This window comes from Schistocerca piceifrons, chromosome 8 (genome assembly GCF_021461385.2).
Source record: "Schistocerca piceifrons isolate TAMUIC-IGC-003096 chromosome 8, iqSchPice1.1, whole genome shotgun sequence".
NCBI classification, from domain to species: Eukaryota; Metazoa; Arthropoda; class Insecta; order Orthoptera; family Acrididae; genus Schistocerca; species Schistocerca piceifrons.
Window position 1 is genome coordinate 431,154,976 of NC_060145.1, and position 24,478 is coordinate 431,179,453.

Here is a 24,478-nt window from a genome sequence, read left to right on the forward strand (position 1 = left end):
GAGCGAGAAAGTGCGTCTGCTATAACATTATCTTTACCTTTTATATATACAATATCAAAGTTATATTCCTGCAGGAATAAGCACCATCGAGTGAGACGAGGGTGTTGCTACTTGCATGTAAGGAGGAATGATAAGGCTTGATGGTCTGAATAGACTTTAATTTTTCTTCCATAGATATAATAGTTAAATCGCCTAAAAGCCCATATTACGGCAAGTGCCTCCAACTCCGTAACCGAATAAGACTTCTCACACTCTGATAACACTCGACTCGCAAAGCTAATCACTTGGATTTGCTCGTGTCCATTTACTAATTGAATCTGGAAAAGACAAGCGCCGATACCCACAAAGGAAGCGTCTGCAGTAATACAAAATTCCTTATCCATCTGAGGATGATGGAGAATGTTACTGTTAACCAGACTGTCTTTAATTTTCTTAAATCCGTCTTGGCATTCCGGCGTCCAATTCCAATGTGAATTCTTTTTTAAAAGGTTGTGAAGAGCGGGATTGTTCAATACCTGATTGGGAACAAAACGTCTGAAAAATGACGTAAGACCGATAAATCCTCTCAGTTGCCTTTTTGTAACAGGGGTTGGAAAGTTTTTTATAGCAGACAATTTTTCCGGGTCGGGTTTAATTCCTTCAGGGGTGATGATGTGTCCTAAAAATTTAATTTCACTTTTTCCAAACTTGGATTTCTTAAGATTTGCTGTAACACCATACTCTCTGAATCGTTGAAATATCTTTTGCAGAAGGGCCACATGATCTTCCCAATTTTTCGATGCTACAAGAACGTCATCCACATAGACTGTTACCTCATCTAAAAGTTCAGGACCTAGTACATAGTCAAGGGCAGAAATAAAAATTCCGGAACTCACATTTAGTCCAAACGGTACAACTTTGAAATGGTAAGATCTACCTGCAAATATAAACGCAGTGTACTTCCTTGACTCCTGCGCAAGTTTTACTTGCCAGTAACTGCTTTTCAAATCAAGGGTACTCAAATACTTAACTCCATGAAACTTCTGCAGATGCTCTTCAAGAGCCTCTGGTCTCGTTCTTATGGGTACTATAATTTTATTGATTAATCTTGCATCTAGGACTAGCCTTACGCTACCATCTGATTTTAGCACAGACAATAAAGGACTCGGAATAAGGTGAATGAGATACTTCTATCACATTCCAGCGTAACATTTTCTTGATCTCGCACTTGACAGCTTTGCGTCTCGCATATGGAATGGAATAGCTTGTTCTACAGTAGGTTGAATGGGGCAGGACATCCATTCGATATTCAAAGCCTTTTATTAGTCCAGGTTTCTTAGAAAATACTTGAACGTAATCTGTTAACAAATTGTAAAGCTCATTCTTCTGTTGTTTGGATAATTCAATGGACTCACTAGCTTTACCGTATAATTCATTCTGACCGGGAATTAGGTCTTAATACTCATCGTCATTAACACTTTCAAGATCTGTCATGTCTTCTGTCTGACTGTACTGTTGTCTTTTAGTCCATGGCCGTACTGCTATTTGAAGCACCCCAAAGTTTGTCTTCACCTTACTTCTTAACAAATTTACAGTTACTTGTTGCTGGCTCGCTACTAGAGTACAGATTCCACACTCGATGTCAATTTTAGCTTTCGTCTGCCTCAAGAATTCCATACTCAGGATACATGGCACTGATAGGTTTTTAACAATAAGAAAAATGCACGTTACTGAAATAGACTCTATCTGGATTTGAAGCTGAGTCTGAAGATTTACACGTTGTGTTAGTGGACCAATTGCTCCCGATATGGTGCAACCTTGAATTGGAAGTGATAAAACTTTGCATACAGAGGATATTTGCTTAAATAAACATAAAGATAAGACATTTATATTAGCTCCTGTATCTACAATAGCTGTTACTGGTATGTTGGCAATTGATACCCTTATGGAAGCTTGAACTTGTTCGTCCCATACGTCATCATTGTCTTTCGTCTCAGTGTCTGCTACTAGATCATCCCGTAAGTTTGTCTCTTTGTCATACCTAATTGCTTTAATTTCGTGTGGACTAAGGGACAGGGTGCCCCCATTCAAACCTGCAGCATCCTCTAGGAGGCTCAAAGGTGCTGCTTTTAATTTTCCGCTCGACGCTTACTTTCCTGCTGATTTATATTTCTTAATGTTTCTTCCGTCTGGAACTGGTGTTGGTTTTGTGGTACGAACTCGGTTGGAAACGGATCTTGTTGTCCTGGCGTATTCGCTTGCGCATAATAAATTTGCGTATTATGCGGGCGTTTAGGCTTCAGAGTTCCCGAAGGTCCGTTCGCTTGTGGCTGAAAAGTATTTTGCTGTGGCTTGTGTTGATTGTAGCCGTTAGTGAAATGTGTACATTGGTCTCCACCTTGATTATGCCATTTATTTCTTTTCCACTGACGATTTGAATCGTAAGACTGATCGTTTTGATAATTACCGTTGATCGGTTGCGTGTTTCCATATTGCTGGGGCTGTGTGTTATAATGTGCATTTTCGTACTGAGGTGGTGACGAATTATATATTGGATTGTATCTCTGGCCGTTATTGTACTTATTTTTGTATTTGCTGTTGGAGTACGTAGTGTGTTTATTTTTGAAACCGTTGTGGGGTTGGTACTGGCTGTCGCTGTGACGCGCTTTCGCTCGGCCACCATTGTTGCCTGCGTATTCTGTATTGTGCTGGCCGCCTGCACTGAAGTGGGCGTTGCCAACATCAACTGTAGCGTCCTCATAAATCAGATCTAACGAGTCTAACACAGATAGGAAAGTGTCCGTATCGTCCTCAGACACGTTTACTAACTTTTCTCTGATCGCAATCGGGAGCTTAGTTTTTAGTATCATAATAACGTCTTTGGCGGTGATCGGCGAATCCCAGAACTTGATTTTCGCTAAATACTTTTCAAAATATTTTCTCAAACTACCGCGCTTACTGTTAAACACTTCGGCGTTGTAAACCTCTTTTCTCAGGCGCTGCTGCACACCAGAACTCCAGAATTTAGCTAAAAACATCTGTTCAAACTCTTTGTAACTCTTACAAGAGTCGACCATTTCGGTTCCCCATAAGGCAGCATCGCCTACGATAAATCCACTAACGAATTGAATTCGCTGGCGGTCACTCCAGCTATTCGGGAAAATTCCTGAAAAATTTCGGAGGAACACTATAGGATGAATTTCTCTTTTCTGTGGGTGAAAGGTCGGAAAAATACGATGTTTGATCACGCTTTCCTCCTGCATCAAACTGACAAAAGTGGGTGAGCTGGTAGTCTGGTTAACTTGTGCTTCTATAGAACTATGAGTTTGAGCGTTAACAAATGGTGAACGGTAATGTACCTGCTGTTGTTCATTACTTCGTGGTGAATTATTCCAGTCTCCTGACACGGGTGGCAGGGAATTTTCAACTTGACATTTTAGTGTACGAACTTCATCAACTATCTGTTGACGCCATTCAGGTAAATCTTGAGCTAACGTTCGTCTTATCTGGCCTAATTCTGACATCACCGTGTCTCCTGTTTTTCCAGGGGCTGCCAATATTTCAAAGGTCACGTTTCTGACAGTTTCCCAGAGTTCGCTCTTGACCTTGTCTTCTATGAATCCGTCTTTGTTTCTAATCCACTGTTGGTAGTGGTCGGACAATGCTTCAGCATGTGCCTTAACAGTATTCTTTATTTGATCCTCTACATTAAGAGTCTCAATCTGTTTGGAAAGATCATCAACAACATTCTCGATCGTGTCTACTGCGGTTTTAACTCCTTTGACCTCATCAGAGATTGCAGTATAATCTTCTTTTAAGGTCGCAGCTTGTTTTTGATATTCCATCACTTTTGAATTTATTTCTCCCTTGGCTGCTTCGATTTTTTCATCTAACCATTTTGAAATATCCTCTATTTTTGACTCTACTTGTGTGTTAATTTCTAGCCTCATGGTCGTGATCTGACTACTGATTTGGCTTTGGACATTACCCAACAGGGCATTTAAATCAGCTGTTATGTCTGCCTTTAGTTCGGCCTTTACCGAATTTAACCGTGTATTTAGGTCATTTATCTCCGTTTGCAGATCTGTTTTTACTGAATTTATGTCTGCTTTTACTGAATTGCACAAATTTGTAAGGACCTGATTTTTATTATCCCGTCTTTCGGCCTTCTCTTTTTCCTCGCGGGCCTTTTCATCTAATCTTTCCTGTTTTTGGCTTTCGAACTTGCGTTCCATTATTGCTTCGATCATTGCAGCCAAGTCATTTTTTTCAAAAGCGGGAATAGTTTGCACACTAGGACCAGCTTCTAAAACTTCGGTCGAGGCTGCTTCTGCCTCCGCTCGTGTACCTATCGCGCGTGATCGTAATGGATAGTGAGGTCCATTCGCATCACCGCTGTCGTCTGGTTTTGTTTGTGTCCGCTGTTTACCGTCAGCCATGTTCACGAATTATTTGTCAAACGTCAAAATGCTACAGATATTGTTTGTCACTGCCGTCAGTCGTTTGTCTGTGACGTAGTGCTATGGCTTACTGGGACCTAAGATAAAATTTTAACTCTGGGTAACAACTGACGTTCATTTACGCCAAGAAGACAAGATGGTTCCTACTAATTACAAACAAATGAAATATCACACGCTTTCCAGTTTTGAGCGTAGTTATCCGCCATATCGTAATTTTTTTTACGCACTGACAACAATGGTACACTTTCACTGAATTTAACTACATAAGAATGGACTATGGACAAATTGAAATAAAGCTGTTTCAAGGCAAGGAAAGACAGGTTTACGTTCTGATCAACTCGAAAGATGCTACGTCACTACGAAAGCTTGGCTACTGCGTATAAAAATTTGACTTACTATGGCTGTCTTGATAATGATACAGCTGGATACTCGCGTTTTTTGGTAATTTCATCAATCGTTCTTCTGAATTAATTAAAAGGTTTTCCCACTTCTCTTTCTCGGTTGAATTGCATCCACATGAAAAAATGAAACAATTACTAGAACAAGCACTGAAAATTTTTAAACACATACATGAAATGATTTTTGATCAAGTCCCTGTTCGGGCGCCAAGTGTAGCGTTGCTCTTGGGGGACGAAAATAAAAAGAACTGTTACTTTTTTTTTTTAATGTCGTAAAAGTGAATATTTTGGTGGGCCACTTGGCAACAGAATCAGGGATTTATTACGCTATTATAGTAACATACGTTGACCATTAAATACCTGAATAAGAGCAGCATATTGATATATATATATATATATATATATATATATATATATATATATATATATATTTGAGATTGCTCGGAAGAAACATTATCATTTCTGTGCATTTTTATAGTCGCGATGTAGTCATACCCGGATCAACACTAAGGGACCAGAAGATTTATAGACTTTAAAAGAAATGCAACACTACACGAAAAAGTTGGTTCAGAAATAATAGGAAAACGATAATGTTCCTTCTGCCTCATGCTGCGTTCGGCTCATCAGCGTGATCGTAATTTCTGATGAAGTAACACAAAAATAATTATCATTCAGTTAAATCAGGAGATGGAATCATCAAGGTTAATTTACGAAAATAAGCACACTTATCTTTAACACACGTTTTTTTTAATGCTACGTACCTTTTCATATTAAGTTACAATAGATGACCATTGTGGTTAAATACTTTATACATAACAGTCAAAATGTCCTCTGGATGCTGTCTGTTCGATATCAGTTACAAGAAACTACATCCTTTCTGATTAAAAAAAAATAGCAATTAGCATATTCACTCAATATTTTCACATCAAATATAAAATACATTTGTGGAACGCAGCAAGTCCGCGTCCGCCTCTCATGGAATACAAACAGTAAAAGGTGAGGCGCCAAAAGCCTCATTTGTCTTGAAACAACAGAATTCTTTTTTATACCATTAATCGATACATGTACATAGAGATTTACTGGCACCGCGCAAGAACGGCAAAGATAAAGAATAATAGATTCTGTCGCTGCTATGCGATGATTCATTTCTTTTGCTTTACAATTTTTCGATAACTTTAGGCCATCAGGCGTTTACTATTGAGCGTATATTAATGTTTGTGAGGCGAAAATTACTAATATTACAGGTTTTTAGTGCTGTTCTTGGTGGTGGTCTTTTCTTTTTTGTTTCTATGGTCGGCCAACCACTGTCACACTCAGTGTGATTTTAATTCCCTTTGTCTGGTCTTTGTCTGTGTCTTTCTTGCCCTGTGTGGTCTCTTGTCATCTCTATTGTTTGTTTTTATTCTTTGAAGGTGTTTCACGTTCGTGGAAAAAGGGACCGATGGCCCTAGTAGTCTTGCCTCTTCAATCCCTCAAACCAACCAACCAACCAACCTCATTGTATACGACCCAGTGAGTTACAGCATCTCTTGCAACATCTATGTTTATTGTCCTACAATCCCACATTCTTTATAGTTCTACATTGTCTTTGACAGACATCCCAGAAAACCTAAATATGTGGAACTTTTTGACGAACTTAAGCAATTCTGTATTCATAGTGGTATCTGAGTAATACAGCTATGAGGATTTTTTCCTGACCAGCCCAAATCCTTTCCTGTGTTGACATATATTCACATTTCGAATACGAACAATCATCAGCTTCATAACGGAATGGCGACGATGAAAATTTGCGCCCAACTGGAACTCAAACCTGGATTTGTTGCTTTAAGCGAGCGGTCGTCTTAACTGCTTCGGCTATCTGTGCGATGACCCACGGCCAACCCAAACTTCCATTCCTGCATCACAACCTGTACTCGTACACACAATATGTAATTCCCGTACCGGCGAGGACGTTTTAATTGAAAGTCGATGCCTGCTATCGGCGGATAAATGCGATGTTGCTCTACCTGTGTTGTTAAGGAGAATGACGCAGTGGGCCTTCAGACATACATGTATGTATGCATGCTGATTCGAGTTTCGGTGTGGCGCAAGTTTTCATTGTCGTCATTCCCTTGTACAGCTGAAGGTTGTTCGTATTCGCATCTGCAGATGCGTTTCATGTATTTTATAACGGCTGTAGTCGCCGCAGTGCCTGCTCCTTCAGACATGCATGGCCGTCTGAGAGGTTATCGCATTGTTCTTCTTAACAACACAGGTACTTCACTGTCGTACTTTCTTGTATGGTTTTAATTAAGTCCTTTCTTCGAAGTGACATATTGCACGTTCCTATTATGCCTCTTCACCTCCTGAAGTTGCTCTTCTTCACTGTATAAATTATTCACTGTTTGGGCTATAGCTACCACCCCTCCAGCTAAATAGTCAACAGCTGATAATACAGCTCATGCTGGAACTAGGTATGGGATAGCCCCACCCCATGTCTTAGGTATTGGTAGAGCCCTTTGTGTTTTAACCCATCTGCTTCTTATTCATTTCCATTTCAGTTCCCTCATAGCTGCCAACAACGATGGTTGGATGCAATTTCTTAAACATCCTACAGATTTCTTCTTCTTACGTGGGCGACGAGCAGCACTCATAACCTGACAGAAACTTATGCCAGCACCGAATTTCAGTTTAGTGCACATTGCATTATCAATTGCGAATACCGCTGCCCCTTCTGCCATATATTTGCTTGGCTTTAAGAGCTAAAATTCGATCTGCAGCGTGACGTTGTGCCAAACCTCTGTTTGCAGTCTACACTAAATCATTTATCTTTGCAGGCCTCGTCCGACACATTAATCCCTTCAGCGCCAACTGCCAGTCATTTTTGCAGCTTTGTTTTACGTCTACGGGCAGCTTTTGGAGAATAATACCTTCACAAGGTATGGTGCTAATTCTACGAGAAGTTTTTTGGTACTGCATGCTTGGAATGTTTTCATGCCTTAATGTAAGGCACATCTTTAGCATGCACTCTGATGTTGAGCAATAAAAGGGAATCTGAGTCATTTAACTAAAGCCCTGTTTCCTCAATGTCTTATGCTATTAGAAACTCGTCATATTTTGAGCTTCTCTGTAAGTCTTCTTCGGAAAAGCTCTTAGTAATATCTTCACCTATATCATGAAATGTAGGATCTTGGGATTGTTCAATGGACTATGGAAACTGTAAATATCTCTGTGAATCAATTTGGCAGGTAAGATTTCTCAAACTTATACATCACATATATAAAATGAGCATTAAGTTCGAATGTCTATGGAACCGGATACGAATATTAGTGCCTTATACATGCATCAGTGGTACTTGGTGTCATTTATACGATAGCCCGGAAGATGACGTGATCTGAAAGTCGAAAGCGGTTGCCTAATGAAACAATATCAAAATAACTGCTGTTGTACGGTATTATTACATTTCGGTATCTTTCCTTGCCAGTAGGTCTCCACCTATCTTACTATTCGTTGTCTCACGAAAGAAGTCGCATCATGTGTTGGTCCTCCTACACTGGTTGAGCGACATCACGTATTCGTTTCTTAACGTCATGGACTGAATATCTATTCGTTATTAAAAACATGTCATGAGCTCTTTGTATAAGGTTTTCAGCATACTTCTCCTCTGAGCTGAATGGAAAAATTACGCCGTTAGGATATAAGTCCGTATGCGTCTGTTTTCAATACACAGAATGGCTGAACTGTCCATCTAGTTTCAGTTCGAACAATATATCTACAAAAGACAAGTCCTTCTCCATCTCCGCTGTAAGTCTTGTGTTTGGCTTTACACTGTTCATATGGTCGATGAACTGCAACTGAACCTCGCCACCAGGCGACCAGATTGAAAACGTATCATCAAAATGTCTGGCATAGAGGCTACAGGGATGCAGTAGGTTGGTACTGGGGAATGAGTGCAATGTAGAAAACTGAGTGATAGGAAACATGGGATATAGGATATGTGTCACTAGGTTGGAGGCCAGGCCATGACCATGTGAAGAAAAGAGCAGTGGAGAATGAGCAGAGAAGAAGTAGCCTTGACATGGCGGATGATATGGAGTGGGTTGAATCTGGTAGGACGGGAGGGGGAGGGGGATAAATGTCTGGGTGGATTTCATCACCACAGGAAGGACATGGAGTCTGTAGCGTGGGGAGACGATATGGGGAGTGTGTAAGTGCTTGTTTGGTCGGGTGTGTTCGTATGGACGCACCAGTGTACGAGGAATGGAAATTAGAGGCAAAACTATGAATTTGATAAAATCGAATTAGAAGGATGTACACTGACGTAGCAAATGTCATGGAACAGCGGGGTACAGATGTCGCAGGTGTGTTTTATGTGCAGCAAACGTCCCCTGTGCCAGCTGAAGTTATATAGGAGACCTTCTGAAAAGTGGTTCTCCAAGTGATTTGTGTAACACATGACGTCGTCGCGAGCTGACGCCATTCGAACGGGGTACGACGATCATTGCCCTATAGATGGGACTTTCGATTTTGGCAGTGGTGCAGGAATTCTGCTTCACATGTTCAACCGTGTCCAGGATGTATCGTGAATTGCTGAATGAGGATGTCACAGCTCACAACAGACGAATTACTGGCCTCGATAATTGTGACCGACGACATCTGAGACGGGTCGACAATTGCGACGGATGGGCCACAGTGCAACAAATCACGGCTGAATTCATGCAGAACGTGTTAGACACATTTCCCAGTGGGCAGTCAGCAAGATAATGGGTTCCATGAAGTATGGGAGCCGGCACCGCACACGGGTTCCACTGTTAATGCAACGTCACTGGGCGCAACGGCTTGTAGTGGGTCGCCAGTCACGAGAAATGGACACTACAACAATGTCGTAATGTGATATGGTCGGACGAATCACGATTTCAAGTGCACCATTATAAGAGGCGGCATCCTGTGTGGCGCAGGGCACATGCGTCGATGGATCCCGCCTACCAAGAAGGTGTGGTCCAAGGCGACGGTGTCTCTGCTATGGTCTGAGGTATATTTTCCTGGTATGGAGTGTGGAATGGGGCTCCTAGTTGTTTTGGATGGGATTTTGAATGGTTCGCCGTATGTTGAGTGGCTCGGGGACTATTTCCACCCACTTTTGACCTTCCAATACCCTGACGGTTCTACGGTGTTTCAAGATGACACCACGCCGCCACATCGCTCCAACGTCACCCAGGAATGGTTCCAGCAACATGCAGGGGAGCGTCAAGGACTGAGTAGCTACCTTGTAGCCCAGGCTTGAACCCCACCGAGCATATCTGGGATCTCATGGAATGTAGGCTTTCGTGCCTTGGATCGAGCACCCACGAATAGACGAGAATTGCGATTTGGTGTCAGCTGCTTCCAGAGGAAACTTGCAGACATACTTCCACGGCGTCTCATTGCAATCCGCAGGGCCAGAGGAGGCTCCACGCGATATTAGGTGCATGTTGTTGCATACTGTTGTGTTTAGGAATCCTGCCTACTAGGTTCGCTAGACAAACAATCAAACAACTCGTATTAATGAGTTTTATTACAATAAGAAACTTATAGATACTGCTATGTAAGTGGGCCGCCACCATTCTTGCGCGGAACCGCAGCTATCGTGTGGTCGTCCGGGAATGGAAGTTGGTCGCATGCGATTGGCTGACTTCTTCTCACAGCCTTCTCTTCCCTGTCGTTTCTGAATGGGGTGCCGGCGCTTGACTTTACGCCGTAACACATATCCCACGACATTTGTTAGGTCAGTGTATAGGGCACACAGAGGTGTCCATTGTGCATGATGCGGGAAGGGAAAGTATGAGCTAGTAAAAGCTTCTTATAGGAGAGGGTAAGCGGATATGGAAAGCGAGGTGGGGTGCATGGCGTTCAAGGATTTGAAAAGAGTGACAGAAGATTGGTTGAGAGGATATCCAGGACATACTGGACTAGCAGAGGACGAGGCACATGAAGCCTTGATAAATGTGGTGGTTGATGGAGATATGCAATCCTCACAGTTGGCCGGTTGTTGGTTTTAGTAGTTTTAGTGCACTGTGGGCTTACCATTAAATGGTTAGTAGGTGGAAATTTGACTTTGATTTTTAGTAGAAAATTAGTCTGAGGTATTTTTAGTAAATTAATTGGATAGGACGGCGATGAACGATTAGGGAAAGGTCATGGAAACAAAAGCTGTGAGTAGTTCCTGCTGTAATTATTGCCTGGGTTTCGGACAAGTTTGTTTGAGGAGCCACTGGTTGCGCCAGTACTTAAAATTAAATGGTTTGAGGTAGACATGAACAGACTGGTGAGATTTCTTTAAGGTTTGGATCAAGGGCTAGAAATCCAGTGTTGTCGTCGTAAAGCAGCAAAGGGGCAGCAGGTGGTGGCCTCCTCATGTCAACAGTGTGAAGCGCATAGAAGAAGGGAGAGAACAGAGCACTGCGGCACTCCTGTGCTGGAATGGAAGACACAGGAATCGGTGTCGTTCATTACGTCAAAGGATGGGCGATTGGACAGAAAGAAGATCTACCAGTTCCATATGTTTTCTACTGGAAATGTATTAGAATGAATTTAGCTTAATATAGTTTCTCTGTGTAAGAAAAAAAGCAGGATTTGTGTCCGAAATCCCGCCTACGTAATAAGGATGGAGCCGTGGTATTAAGGGTGGTCCATGCTGTTCCAGAGCCGACGTGAAGACCGACAAGCTCTCGCTGGTGGGAGAAGCGCCGCACATCCTGTTCGAGAGCGACTACGATATGCTTGGCAAGTTCATCGAGGTCTTTGTAGTGGGATCCGGCAAGTGCAAGTTCGTCTTCGGTAAGCACTGCTGTCTTTGGTTCTTGATCGTTGTAAGTGGATTCCTGTACCAGCCAACACCGGCTCTAGGTGGCGACGGGGAGGGGGGGGGGGGGGGAAGGGGGAGTGTCACCGCCTTAAATTTTAATATGGCTCCAAAAGAATGAATTAAACAAGGCTATGAAACTTTATACATAAATATAAGGCATGACAGCCAATAATCTCTTCAGATGCACACCAGGCTCGAACTCTTACGGAAATCGGCCAGACGTATCCTACACACCAACTTTAAACATCCATAGTAGTATCGCTGAGGAACAAACTTTGTAATAAATACGTAAAGAATAAGTAAAATACGCAACCTAAACGTTTCAAGTGATAATTCATTGAAACCTTCAGCAGCCGACAGGTGTTGTTGATATATCTCGTTGGGGACAGCTGAAAATGTGTGCCCCGCCCGGTACTCGAACCCGGGATTTCCTGCTTACATGGCAGACGCTCTGTCCATCTGAGCCACCCAGGACACAGATGAATAGCGCAACTGCAGAGACTTATCCCTTGCACGCTTCCCGTGAGACCCACATTCCCAACTGTCCACAATGTACATACGTAATGTTCCTAATAGATATTTGCCGATCCACTCATTACTCGTGCACACTAAGGTGACGATTCCCGTAAGATTTTTGGCAACCTGTGCGCATTCGCACACACGAAGGTCAATAGCCGGGTAGACTTTAACTATATATGAAGATAGTAACTGTTCCACCCATTACCGGGTTCGAGTTTGGAAATCTGTGTAATGTAGGGGAAATGACTCAGACTGTCACGTATAAATCTTATTTGCAGATAAAATTGCTAGAAACGTATAGAGATTGAAGTGCAGACTGGCAGCACGCAACAGAATTTGTCTGGCACTTGTCTATAAACATATATACGTGCAGTCTTGTAAATCAGCCCTACAACTTTATCTCTTTCTTGCATTGCATCTCCATATTTGGGAACACGTAGAGGTCATGCATCTAGTATGATTATAAGCAGAGCTTTGTGAGCTTCGTGTTACTTAACTACGTAATGTAATTTTTCATACCTTGCCTTATCTCTATTTGCATCAGTAGCAGCAACGATTATTCACTATCCCTGCTGATAAATCTGTAAAAACAAGGCATACATGCAATATTTTAGTTCCAGTCTTACGAGGTAACATCACCAACTTAAATTCATATTTTAACGAGAAAAAAAACCACAGACACATATACTTGATAGCAGCCCTAGCAACGGATATCGCTCGAAAATATGAGCCAGATTCTATCAGTAAGGAAATACGATCTTCTAGAAGTAGAGCTTCCAGACTTTCACGCACACCGGTTGTATGTCACTCACTCCTCCTCACTGCAGCCGCCTAATGCCCGAGCGGGAAATGGGTCTACTTTAGGATGACAACCAGAGGCCTCCGATTCGAATGATATTGATGGCTAGGGAAGAGGAGGGGGAAGATGGACACATTTTTCCAAGGTGTTTTGAAATATTATTTGAGAACACATGTTATTTTACGTGAAAATTCGTACGTAATATGAGAACTTACTATGTCAACCCCACACACTTATATGTTCAATATTATTTGAACCATAGTCTTGCACTGACATCATGCTTGCTGAAATGTGATGCCTTCGAATTTTTTATACTGTTTTCAATGTCAGTTGATGTATTACACTGCTACTTGGCCAATTTTTTCGCTTCGTTGGCTCAGGTTGCAATCATCTAACGCTAGAGGTCTCCGAATTGTTGGTGTAACTATGTCGGTGCGTGAAAAACATCGCGCTGTAATCGAGTTTCTAACTTCAGAAAACGTGCTTCCAATTGAAATCCATAGAAGGATGAGCGCTGTGTACGGTGACGATTGTATCAACATCAGTAATGTGCGACATCTCCAGCAATGCAACGCGCTGGGTTTCACTGTCATCGCCAATCCTCCATACAGTCCGACTTCGCCCCAACTAATTTTCATCTGTTTCGAAAACTGAAAACATATCTTCGAGGACCTCACTTCTCTACTGATGAAGCGGTCCACGCAGAGGTGAGGTTGTGGGTCCGTCAACAAGTCAAACATTCTATATTGACAGTTTAGACAAACTGACATCGTGTTGGGAGAAATGTATTCGTCGCCGGGGTGAATGTATTCATACATGAAGAATGAAGAAGTAGATTGTTAATAATGTTTGTCTTATTTAAAAAGCTTGAAGAGTTTTCAAATAAATTGGCGTTACTTTACAGCATACCCTTGTATAAACAGGGTGGTCCATTGATGGAGACCTGGCCAAATATCTCACGAAATAAGCGTCAAACGAAAAGCTACAAAGAACGAAACTTGTCTAGCTTGAAGGGGGAAACCAGATGGAGCTATGGTTGGAACTGCGTTTTTTTTAATAGGAACCCCCATTTTTTATTACATATTCGTGTAGTTCGTAAAAAATATGAATGTTTTAGTTGGACCACTCTTTTCGCTTTGTGATAGATGGCGCTGTAATAGTCACAAACATATGGATCACAATTTTAGACGAACAGTTGGTAACAGGTAGGTTTTTTAAATTAAAATACAGAACGTAGGTACGTTTGATGATTTTATTTCGGTTGTTTCAATGTGATACATGTACCTTCGTGAACTTACCATTTCTGAGAACACATGCTGTTACAGCGTGATTACCTGTAAATACCACATTGATGCAATAAATGTTCAAAATGATGTCCTTCAACCTCAATGCATTTGGCAATGCGTGTAACGACATTCCTCTCATCAGCGAGTAGTTCGCCTTCCGTAATGTTCGCACATGCATTGACAATGCGCTGACGCATGTTGTCAGGCGTTATCGGTGGATCACGATAGCAAGTATCCTTCAACTTTCCCCACAGAAAGAAATATGGGGCGTCAGATCCGGTGAATGTGCGGGCCATGGTATGGTGCTTCGACGACGAGTCCACCTGTCATGAAATATGCTATTCAAAACCGCTTCAACCGCACGCGAACTATGTGCCGAATGACGCTTCGTCGCTAAATAGAACGCGTGCAAAAAATCTTTCATCGTCCCGTAATTTCTCTTGTACCCAGTGGCAGAACTGTACACGACGTTCAAAGTCGTCGCCATGCAATTACTGGTGCATAGATATATGCTACGGGTGCAATTGATGTTGATGTAGCATTCTCAAGACCGACGTTTTTGAGATTCCAGATTCTGGCGCAATTTGTCTGCTAGTGATGTGCGGGTTAGCCGCGACAGCAGCTAAAACACCTACTTGGGCATCATCATTTGTTGCAGGTCGTGGCTGATGTTTCACATGTGGCTGAACACTTCCTATTTCCTTAAATAACGTAACTATCCGGCGAACGATCCGGACACTTGGATGATGTCGTCCAGGATACTGAGCAGAATACATAGCACACGACCGTTGGGCATTTTGATCACAATAGCCATACATCAACACGATATCGACCTTTTCCGCAAGTCGTAAACGGTCCATTTTAACACGGGTAATGTATCACGAAGCAAATACCGTCCGCACTGGCTGAATGTTACGTGATACCACGTACTTATACGTTTGTGACTATTACAGAGCCATTTATCACAAAGCGAAATTCATATTTCTTTACGTACTACACGAATATGTAATAAAAAAATGGGGTTCCTATTAAAAAAAAAACGCAGTTGATATCCGTTTGGCCTACGGCAGCGCCATCTAGCGGGCCAACCATAGTGCCGTCTGGTTTCCCCCTTCAAGATAGACGAGTTTCGTTCGTTGTAGTTTTTCGTTTGATGGTTATTTCGTGAGATATTTGACCCGGCCACTATCAATGGACCACCCTGAACACACGATGGTCATGAAACGCCTGAAATGCTTGTAAGAGTGTTCAGCGTAGGTTATGCTGAAAGATAGTTGTTAAGAAAAAACTCGATACGGTGCTCCGTTTCCGAGTTAATTGGCATTGACGTCAGCCGGTCAGGCCATTGCACCTGAAATTTCAAGCGGCCAGCCAGATACAATTGTGTCAGTTGTTCTGATAGCGTAGATGACAAACGCACGACACTGCTCAGCCTTTGGCTCGTCCTCCATCTTTGCTGTCGCCTCACGTTCAGTTTTTGTATCGGTCTCTTTTTCTGTCTTAGGAAACCAAGCTAAGAACAGGTTTGGCGACACCGTCCCTGGCGGGCCGCTTGAACCTGCACAAGCAACGGCCTGACTGGCTAACTTCAATGCTAATCAACTCAGAAACAGCGTACCGTATAGAATTTTTTTCTTAACCGTTATATTGCAGCACGACCTGCCCTGCAGCACCTTTACAAGCTGTCCACATTGTTCCTGACCGCTCAATATAAACTACAAAATCGAAATGGATAAACTTCAGCAACTTTAGAATTATCATCAAATGAAGTTAACGATTTCCGATTTATAATTTAATCATGCCAAACACGATGAAGCATCTGCTGCAAATGTACTTCACTTTAACAGCGCCACCTTTAAAACCCAAACAGAAAATAGAGCACTACAGCGATGTTAATAATTCAGTAGCGCTATCCTACGTCTTTAATGACACAGTCGCCTTTTTCATTCATTTACACTGCATTTGTGAATCCAACACAAACATGTTCAGAGCAAATAAATCTCTGGCACCAGCCACAGGCTAGACACCACGCACTTTACATAATTAAATGAAGCATATTACCGGTGTAAAAATACAATAGTCAGAATAAACGTTGGATATTGCCGAAACTTAATACTGAATGTTGTGAACCAGAAATATGTTATGATACCAATATATCGGTTTGTTTGCAATGCCATTCTTGCAGAAATAGTCCATGTTTCCACGGTGATGGGGCAGTATGTGCAGTCTGTGGCAACCGTGTCACTTGTAAAACATTGCAGCACTTGTGCTGTGTCTCATTTCGAGAGCTGTGTTGCAATAGGATGGTTCTGAAAACAATAACGTACGACCAGAGACTCCGTATACCCATTGTAATAGGAGCAGGGAATCTCACTATGAATCAATGGAACAACGGAACAAATTTCTAGCGAAAGAATCAGTTGAGAATCATTACAGAAGTGGCCACGGAAGTAAAAGACTAGGTGTGCAGGACCGATATCTGCGTATGACAGCAAATAGACACCCTCAACACAATGCGACACGTCTATGGCAGCAGTTCGAAACAGCAACAGGAGTGCAGGCGTGAACATAAACGGTGCGAAATAGGCTCCATGAGCTGGGATAACGTACCAGAACGTCTCTCAAGGGTTCTCCTCTACATTGGGTTCGGAGAATGCCTCGTGTCGCATCGGCACGAAACCAGTCTTTTCGGACTAGGCAGCAGTGGGGCACAACGCTCTTTCCTGATGAGACCAATGTCGGTCTCCTCCCTGTTGTGGTGGTCTTCAGTCCTGAGACTGGTTTGATGCAGCTCTCCATGCTACTCTATCCTGTGCAATCTTCTTCATCTCCCAGTACCTACTGCAACCTACATCCTTCTGAATCTGTTTAGTGTATTCATCTCTCGGTCTCGTTCTACGATTTTTACCCTCCACCCTGCCCTCCAATACTAAATTGGTGATCCCTTGATGCCTCAGGACATGTCCTACCAACCGATCCCTTCTTTTAGTCAAGTTGTGCCACAAGCTCCTCTTCTCCCCAATCCTATTCAATACCTCCTCATTAGTTACGTGATCTACCCACCTTATCTTCAGCATTCTTCTGTAGCACCACATTTCGAAAGCTTCTCTTCTTGTCCAAACTAGTTATCGTCCATGTTTCACTTCCATACATGGCTACACTCCATACAAATACTTTCAGAAACGACTTCCTGACACTTAAATCTATACTCGATGTTAACAAATTTCTCTTCTTCAGAAACGATTTCATTGCCATTGCCAGTCTACATTTTATATCCTCTCTACTTCGACCATCATCAGTTATTTTACTCCCTAAATAGCAAAACTCCTTTACTACTTTAAGTGTCTCATTTCCTAATCTAATTCCCTCAGCATCACCCGATTTAATTTGACTACATTCCACTATCCTCGTTTTACTTTTGTTGATGTTCATCTTATATCCTCCTTTCAAGACACTGTCCATTCCGTTCAACTGCTCTTCCAAGTCCTTTGCTGTCTCTGACAGAATTACAATGTCATCGGCGAACCTCAAAGTTTTTACTTCTTCTCCATGAATTTTAGTACCTACTCCGAATTTTTCTTTTGTTTCCTTTACTGCTTTCTCAATTTACAGATTGAATAACATCGGGGAGAGGCTACAACCCTGTCTCACTCCTTTCCCAACCACTGCTTCCCTTTTATGCCCCTCGACTCTTATGACTGCCATCTGGTTTCTGTACAAACTGTAAATAGCCTTTCGCTCCCTGTATTTTACCCCTGCCACCTTCAGAATTTGAAAGAGAGTATTCCAGTTAACATTGTCAAAAGCTTTCTCTAAGTCTACAAATGCTAGAAACGTAGGTTTGCCGTTTCTTAATCTTTCTTCTAAGATAAGTCGTAAGGTTAGTATTGCCTCGCGTGTTCCAACATTTCTACGGAATCCAAACTGATCTTCCCCGAGGTCCGCTTCTACCAGTTTTTCCATTCGTCTGTAAAGAATTCGCGTTAGTATTTTGCAGCTGTGACTTATTAAACTGATAGTTCGGTAATTTTCACATCTGTCAACACCTGCTTTCTTTGGGATTGGAATTATTATATTCTTCTTGAAGTCTGAGGGTATTTCGCCTGTCTCATACATCTTGCTCACCAGATGGTAGAGTTCTGTCATGACTGGCTCTCCCAAGGCCATCAGTAGTTCTAATGGAATGTTGTCTACTCCCGGGGCCTTGTTTCGACTCAGGTCTTTCAGTGCTCTGTCAAACTCTTCACGCAGTATCTTATCTCCCATTTCGTCTTCATCTACATCCTCTTCCATTTCCACAATATTGTCCTCAAGTACATCGCCCTTGTATAAACCCTCTATATACTCCTTCCACCTTTCTGCTTTCCCTTCTTTGCTTAGAACTGGGTTGCCATCTGAGCTCATGATATTCATACAAGTGGTTCTCTTCTCTCCAAAGGTCTCTTTAATTTTCCTGTAGGCAGTATCTATCTTACCCCTAGTGAGACAAGCCTCTACATCCTTACATTTGTCCTCCAGCCATCCCTGCTTAGCCATTTTGCACTTCCTGTCGATCTCATTTTTGAGACGTTTGTATTCGTTTTTGCCTGCTTCATTTACTGCATTTTTATATTTTCTCCTTTCATCAATTCAATTCAATATTTCTTCTGTTACCCAAGGATTTCTATTAGCCCTCGCCTTTTTACCTACTTGATCGTCTGCTGCCTTCACTACTTCATCTCTCAGAGCTACCCATTCTTCTTCTACTGTATTTCTTTCCCCCATTCCTGTCATTTGTTCCCGTATGCTCTCCCTGAAACTCTCTACAACCTCTGGTTCTTTCAGTTTATCCAGGTCCCATCTCCTTAGATTCCCACCTTTTTGCAGTTTCTTCAGTTTCAATCTGCAGTTCATAACCAATAGATTGTGGTCAGAATCCACATCTGCCCCTGGAAATGTCTTACAATTTAAAACCTGGTTCCTAAATCTCTGTCTTACCATTATATAATCTATCTGATACCTTTTAGTATCTCCAGGATTCTTCCAGGTATACAACCTTCTTTTATGATTCTTGAACCAAGTGTTAGCTATGATTAAGTTATGCACTGTGCAAAATTCTACAAGGCGGCTTCCTCTTTCATTTCTTCCCCCCAACCCACATTCACCTACTATGTTTCCTTCTCTCCCTTTTCCTACTGACGAATTCCAGTCACCCATGACTATTAAATTTTCGTCTCCCTTCACTACCTGAATAATTTCTTTTATCTCGTCATACATTTCATCTATTTCATCATTTGCAGAGCTAGTTGGCATATAAACTTGTACTACTGTAGTAGGCATGGGCTTTGTGTCTATCTTGGCCACAATAATGCGTTCGCTATGCTGTTTGTAGTAGCTAACCCGCACTCCTATTTTTTTATTCATTATTAAACCTACTCCTGCATTACCCCTATTTGATTTTGTATTTATAACCCTGTATTCACCTGACCAAAAGTCTTGTTCCTCCTGCCACCGAACTTCACTAATTCCCACTATATCTAACTTTAACTTATCCATTTCCCTTTTTAAATTTCCTAACCTACCTGCTCGATTAAGGGATCTGACATTCCACGCTCCGATCCGTAGAACGCCAGTTTTCTTTCTCCTGATAACGACGTCGTCTTGAGTAGTCCCCGCCCGGAGATCCGAATGGGGGACTATTTTACCTCCGGAATATTTTACCCAAGAGGACGCCATCATCATTTAATCATACAGTAAAGCTGCATGCCCTCGGGAAAAATTACGGCTGTAGTTTCCCCTTGCTTTCAGCCGTTCGCAGTACCAGCACAGCAAGGCCGTTTTGGTTAATGTTACAAGGCCAGATCAGTCAATCATCCAGACTGTTGCCCCTGCAACTACTGAAAAGGCTGCTACCCCTCTTCTGGAACCACATGTTTGTCTGGCCTCTCAACAGATACCCCTCCGTTGTGGTTGCACCTACGGTACGGCCATCTGTATCGCTGAGGCACGCAAGCCTCCCCACCAACGGCAAGGTCCATGGTTCATGGGGAGGGGGGGGGGGGGGGCCTCCCTGACACTACTGATACTCATGTGTGAGAGCAACGAGGACAAGCTTGGTAGAGTGGTGCCCTTATCAAGGTGGTTCAGTCGTGTTTTGGGGTGGAATCACTAATGGCCGCAGCATTCCTCTTGTGTCAATACGTTGGAGTATGACTGGTGTGAAGTATCGGGACGACATCTTTGCACGGGTTGTGGCTCCATGGTGTGAATATATTGGAGCGGGATACACGCTGATGGACGGCAGTGCACGTCCCCATCGTCAGAATATTGTGGACACCTGTCTAGTAGAGCACAGAATAAGTAGGACGAACGGGCTCCATATCCTCCAGATCGTAGATGCATTGAGATTGCATAGGCGCAAATATAAACCGAGCTGTTTACAATCGTTCTGCCCCACCAGGACCTCAAGTGCCTCATAGAGGCCGTTGTGGATGAATCGGGCAATATCGACAGGCTTATCTAGACAATTTGGTAAACCGAATGCCTAGCTGCGTTCAAAAATGTATCCAGTTGCAAGGAAGGCCAATTGGTTCATAACCAATGTATCACACTAGGTGACAGAAGAAACTGTCGTGTTTGCCCTGGAGCCATTTGTGTTTTTTTTTCTGTCAAATGTAAATGTGTTTATTTTCGTTATTTTTGTCTTCTTAGTTGACTATGACGACAGACAAAATCAGTTTTGTTACCTGTCGTGTCAAGTATTGACAATAAAGCCATATCCATCATTTATTTTGACCACTGTAGGTAGTGCTGCACAAAACTCTTACTCGTTCGGCTGTACAGTACTTCGCGCTCGGGTGGCAGCAGTGGGGTGGAGCGCATCTCAAACAAACTTTGGGCACGAAAGTTTAAAAGCTGTACTTTCAGAAGGTCACAACTCCGTACTGTGACAATTATTTTTTACGGGGCAGCGACTGCAGGAGAAGGTAACTTGCTAGTGTGCTTTATTCTCATTAAAATATGAAGTTGGTGATATTTTCTTGTGAGTGCAGAACCCAAACGAACAACGTTACGGTGAAGTGATGTCACAATTTCCGTTTGATGGCGTCATCCGTTGTACGCTACGCTCACGCCACAGGTGTCCCTGCCATATGTGTTCAGCTTCGCTGATAGTACTTTATGCTAGTTTGCTGTAGCCCCGGCCGCTCGTGCACTCAGGACTTTGCTGTTGGCAGGTAACGTGACGGCGCAGCTGCGGCTGGAGTCAGAGCGCGTGCAGAGGGAGTGCCACGTCCACTGGAGACCCCAGCGCTTTGCGCTGGAGGTCCTCAGCCTGGGCTCCGCGCAGCTCAACTTCGGCGACCCCCTCATGATCGGCGCACTGAGTCTGGGTACGTTTCATACACCCTCAATTATCCAGCCATCCTCGTACAACGCAACGTAACTGTACTTCACAATGATACTGCTGCGGCGTAATGCGGGTCGCCGGTTCAAACCCGATTACCAGCAGCTAACTACTATTCATCGTTTCTCGAATTCTCTTGAATTTCTTACATTTGTAAAGTTTCTTTGTTCTGAAATATTCGAAGTTATTAAATACCAGCATTCGGGAATGTTCGATGTTCGCATGAACAGCTGCAAACATCCAGGAGCTCAGTTCTATTCTGGCGGTACCTTGGTGTCAGTAATAAACGTGCATTCAGTCCTAAGTGTCGTTCTCCACTGGCGACCCTGCCTTCGGATTCTGACTTGCTTGTAGTTTCGGCGTAGTTCAAAACGGTTCAAATGGCTCTGAGCACTATGGGACTTAACAGCTGTGGTCATCAGTTCCCTAGAACTTAGAACTACTCAAACCTAACTAACCTAAGGACATCACACACATCCATGCCCGAGGCAGGATTCGAACCTGCGACCGTAGCAGTCGCACGGTTCCGGACTGCGCGCCTAGAACCGCGAGACCACCGCGGCCGGCTTCGGCGTAGTACTGTTTGCTCGACACGCCAGGTACTTCAAAACATCTACATTACTATCTACATTCCAGTTAGGCTATGTGAAAGCCGTCGCCTACATGGACTAAAGCCGAAATATTGAGATACTTATACTCTGAAGACCTGTGCATTCCAAGACAGTAAGTCAGTTTCACATCAGGCATCCAGCGGTGTTTTCCGCGGATACTCGGCAGCATCCAACGAAATGACTGAAAGTCGACCAAGTTGTCAAATATGACAGGTTGGATGACATGATCTGTTTACCAGACGTATACTTCAACTTGGACGCCACAGCCCAACAGTGGTTCGAGAACAATGAAGAAAGAAGCAAGTCCGCTTAACGGAAGAACAGTTGAAGAACAAAGCCCAACATCATGTGCAAACGACACAGTCGCACAGTGGTTCGGCACTTTGCCTCGTCTTGAAGTATGAAAGAAACCGACAAAATTTCACGCAGGGTGGAAGGAGTCACAGAAGATGTCTACCAAGCTTTCCTGGTAAAGTACGGCACGACGACAGAAGAATTCATCTAGTGGTGCCAGCGAATCGCAGAAATACAATAGAAGACATTCCCATGAACGAGATATTACGGCCGGCCGGAGTGGCCGTGCGGTTCTGGGCGCTGCAGTCTAGAACCGCGCGACCGCTACGGTCGCAGGTTCGAATCCTGCCTTGGGCATGGATGTTTGTGATGACCTTAGGTTAGTTAGGTTTAATTAGTTCTAAGTTCTAAGAGACTGATGACCTCAGAAGTTAAGTCGCATAGTGCTCAGAGCCATTTGAACCTTTTTTGTTTTGAGATATTACGGACTGCCGAATGTGACCCCTATGGCAGTTGTGGACGACTACCAAGAGCTCACCTCTCTGACTTCAGATGGAAAGGGAAGAGATACAACCAGTGTATGGCCGCCAGAAATGTCGGACCGAGTACGCGAGAGATAACAGTCACCAACGTCGACACCAGACATCAGCAGGTAATACAAGGTGTTACAAAAAGGTACGGCCAAACTTTCAGGAAACATTGCTCACACACAAAGACAGAAAATATGTTATGTGGACATGTGTCAGGAAACGCTTACTTTCCATGTTAGAGCTCATTTTATTACTACTCTTCAAATCACATTAATCATGGAATGGATACACACAGCAACAGAACGTACGAGCGTGACTTAAAACACTTTGTTACAGGAAATGTTCAAAATGTCACCCGTTAGCGAGGATACATGCATCCACCCTCCGTCGCATGGAATCCCTGACGCGCTGATGCAGCCCTGGAGAATGGCGTATTGTGTCACAGCCGTCCACAATACGAGCACGAAGAATCTCTACATTTGGTACCGGGGTTGCGTAGACAAGAGCTTTCAAATGCCCCCATAAATGAAAGTCTAGAGGGTTGACGTCAGGAGAGCTAGGAGGCCATGGAATTGGTCCGCCTCTACCAATCCATCGGTCACCGAATCTGTTGTTGAGAAGCGTACGAACACTTGGACTGAAATATGCAGGAGCTCCATCGTGCATGAACCACATGTTGTGTCGTACTTGTAAAGGCACATGTTCTAGCAGCACAGATAGAGTATCCCGTATGAAATCACGATAACGTGCTGCCTTGAGCATAGGTGGAAAAACATGGGGCCCAATCAAGACATCACCAACAATGCCTGCCCAAACGTTCACAGAAAATCTGTGTTGATGACGTGTTGCACAATTGCGTGTGAATTCTCGTCAGCCCACACATGTTGATTGTGAAAATTTACAATTTGATTACGTTGGAATGAAGCCTCATCCGTAAAGAGAACATTTGCACTGAAATGAGGATTGACACATTGTCGGATGAACCATTCGCAGAAGTGTACCCGTGGAGGCCAGTCAGCTGCTGATGGTGGCTGCACACGCTGTACATGGTACGGAAACGACTGCTTCTCCCGTAGCACTCTCCATACAGTGACGTGGTCAACGTTACCTTGTACAGCAGCAACTTCTCTGACGATGACATTAGGGTTATCGTCAACTGCACGAAGAACTGCCTCGTCCATTGCAGGTGTCCTGGTCGTTCTAGGTCATCCCCAGTCGCGAGTCATAGGCTGGAATATTCCGTGCTCCCTAAAACGCCGATCAATTGCTTCGAACGTCTTCCTGTCGGGACACCTTCGTTCTGGAAAGCTGTCGCGATACAGACGTACCGCGCCACGGCTATTGCCCCGTGCTAATCCATACATCAAATGGGCATCTGCCAACTCCGCATTTGTA

The 24,478-nt window shown here is 43.2% G+C and overlaps 1 protein-coding gene across 1 annotated transcript in view; it reads left to right on the forward strand.

Moving 5' to 3' along the window:
* LOC124712516 overlaps positions 1-24,478 on the forward strand; it is an 85,380-nt gene that overhangs the window by 52,654 nt on the left and 8,248 nt on the right. Inside the window, exons 4-5 of the mRNA XM_047242826.1 lie at positions 11,499-11,632; positions 21,479-21,634. Of these exons, the coding sequence (XP_047098782.1) occupies positions 11,499-11,632; positions 21,479-21,634 (290 nt within the window). The remainder of the gene's footprint in view (positions 1-11,498; positions 11,633-21,478; positions 21,635-24,478) is intronic.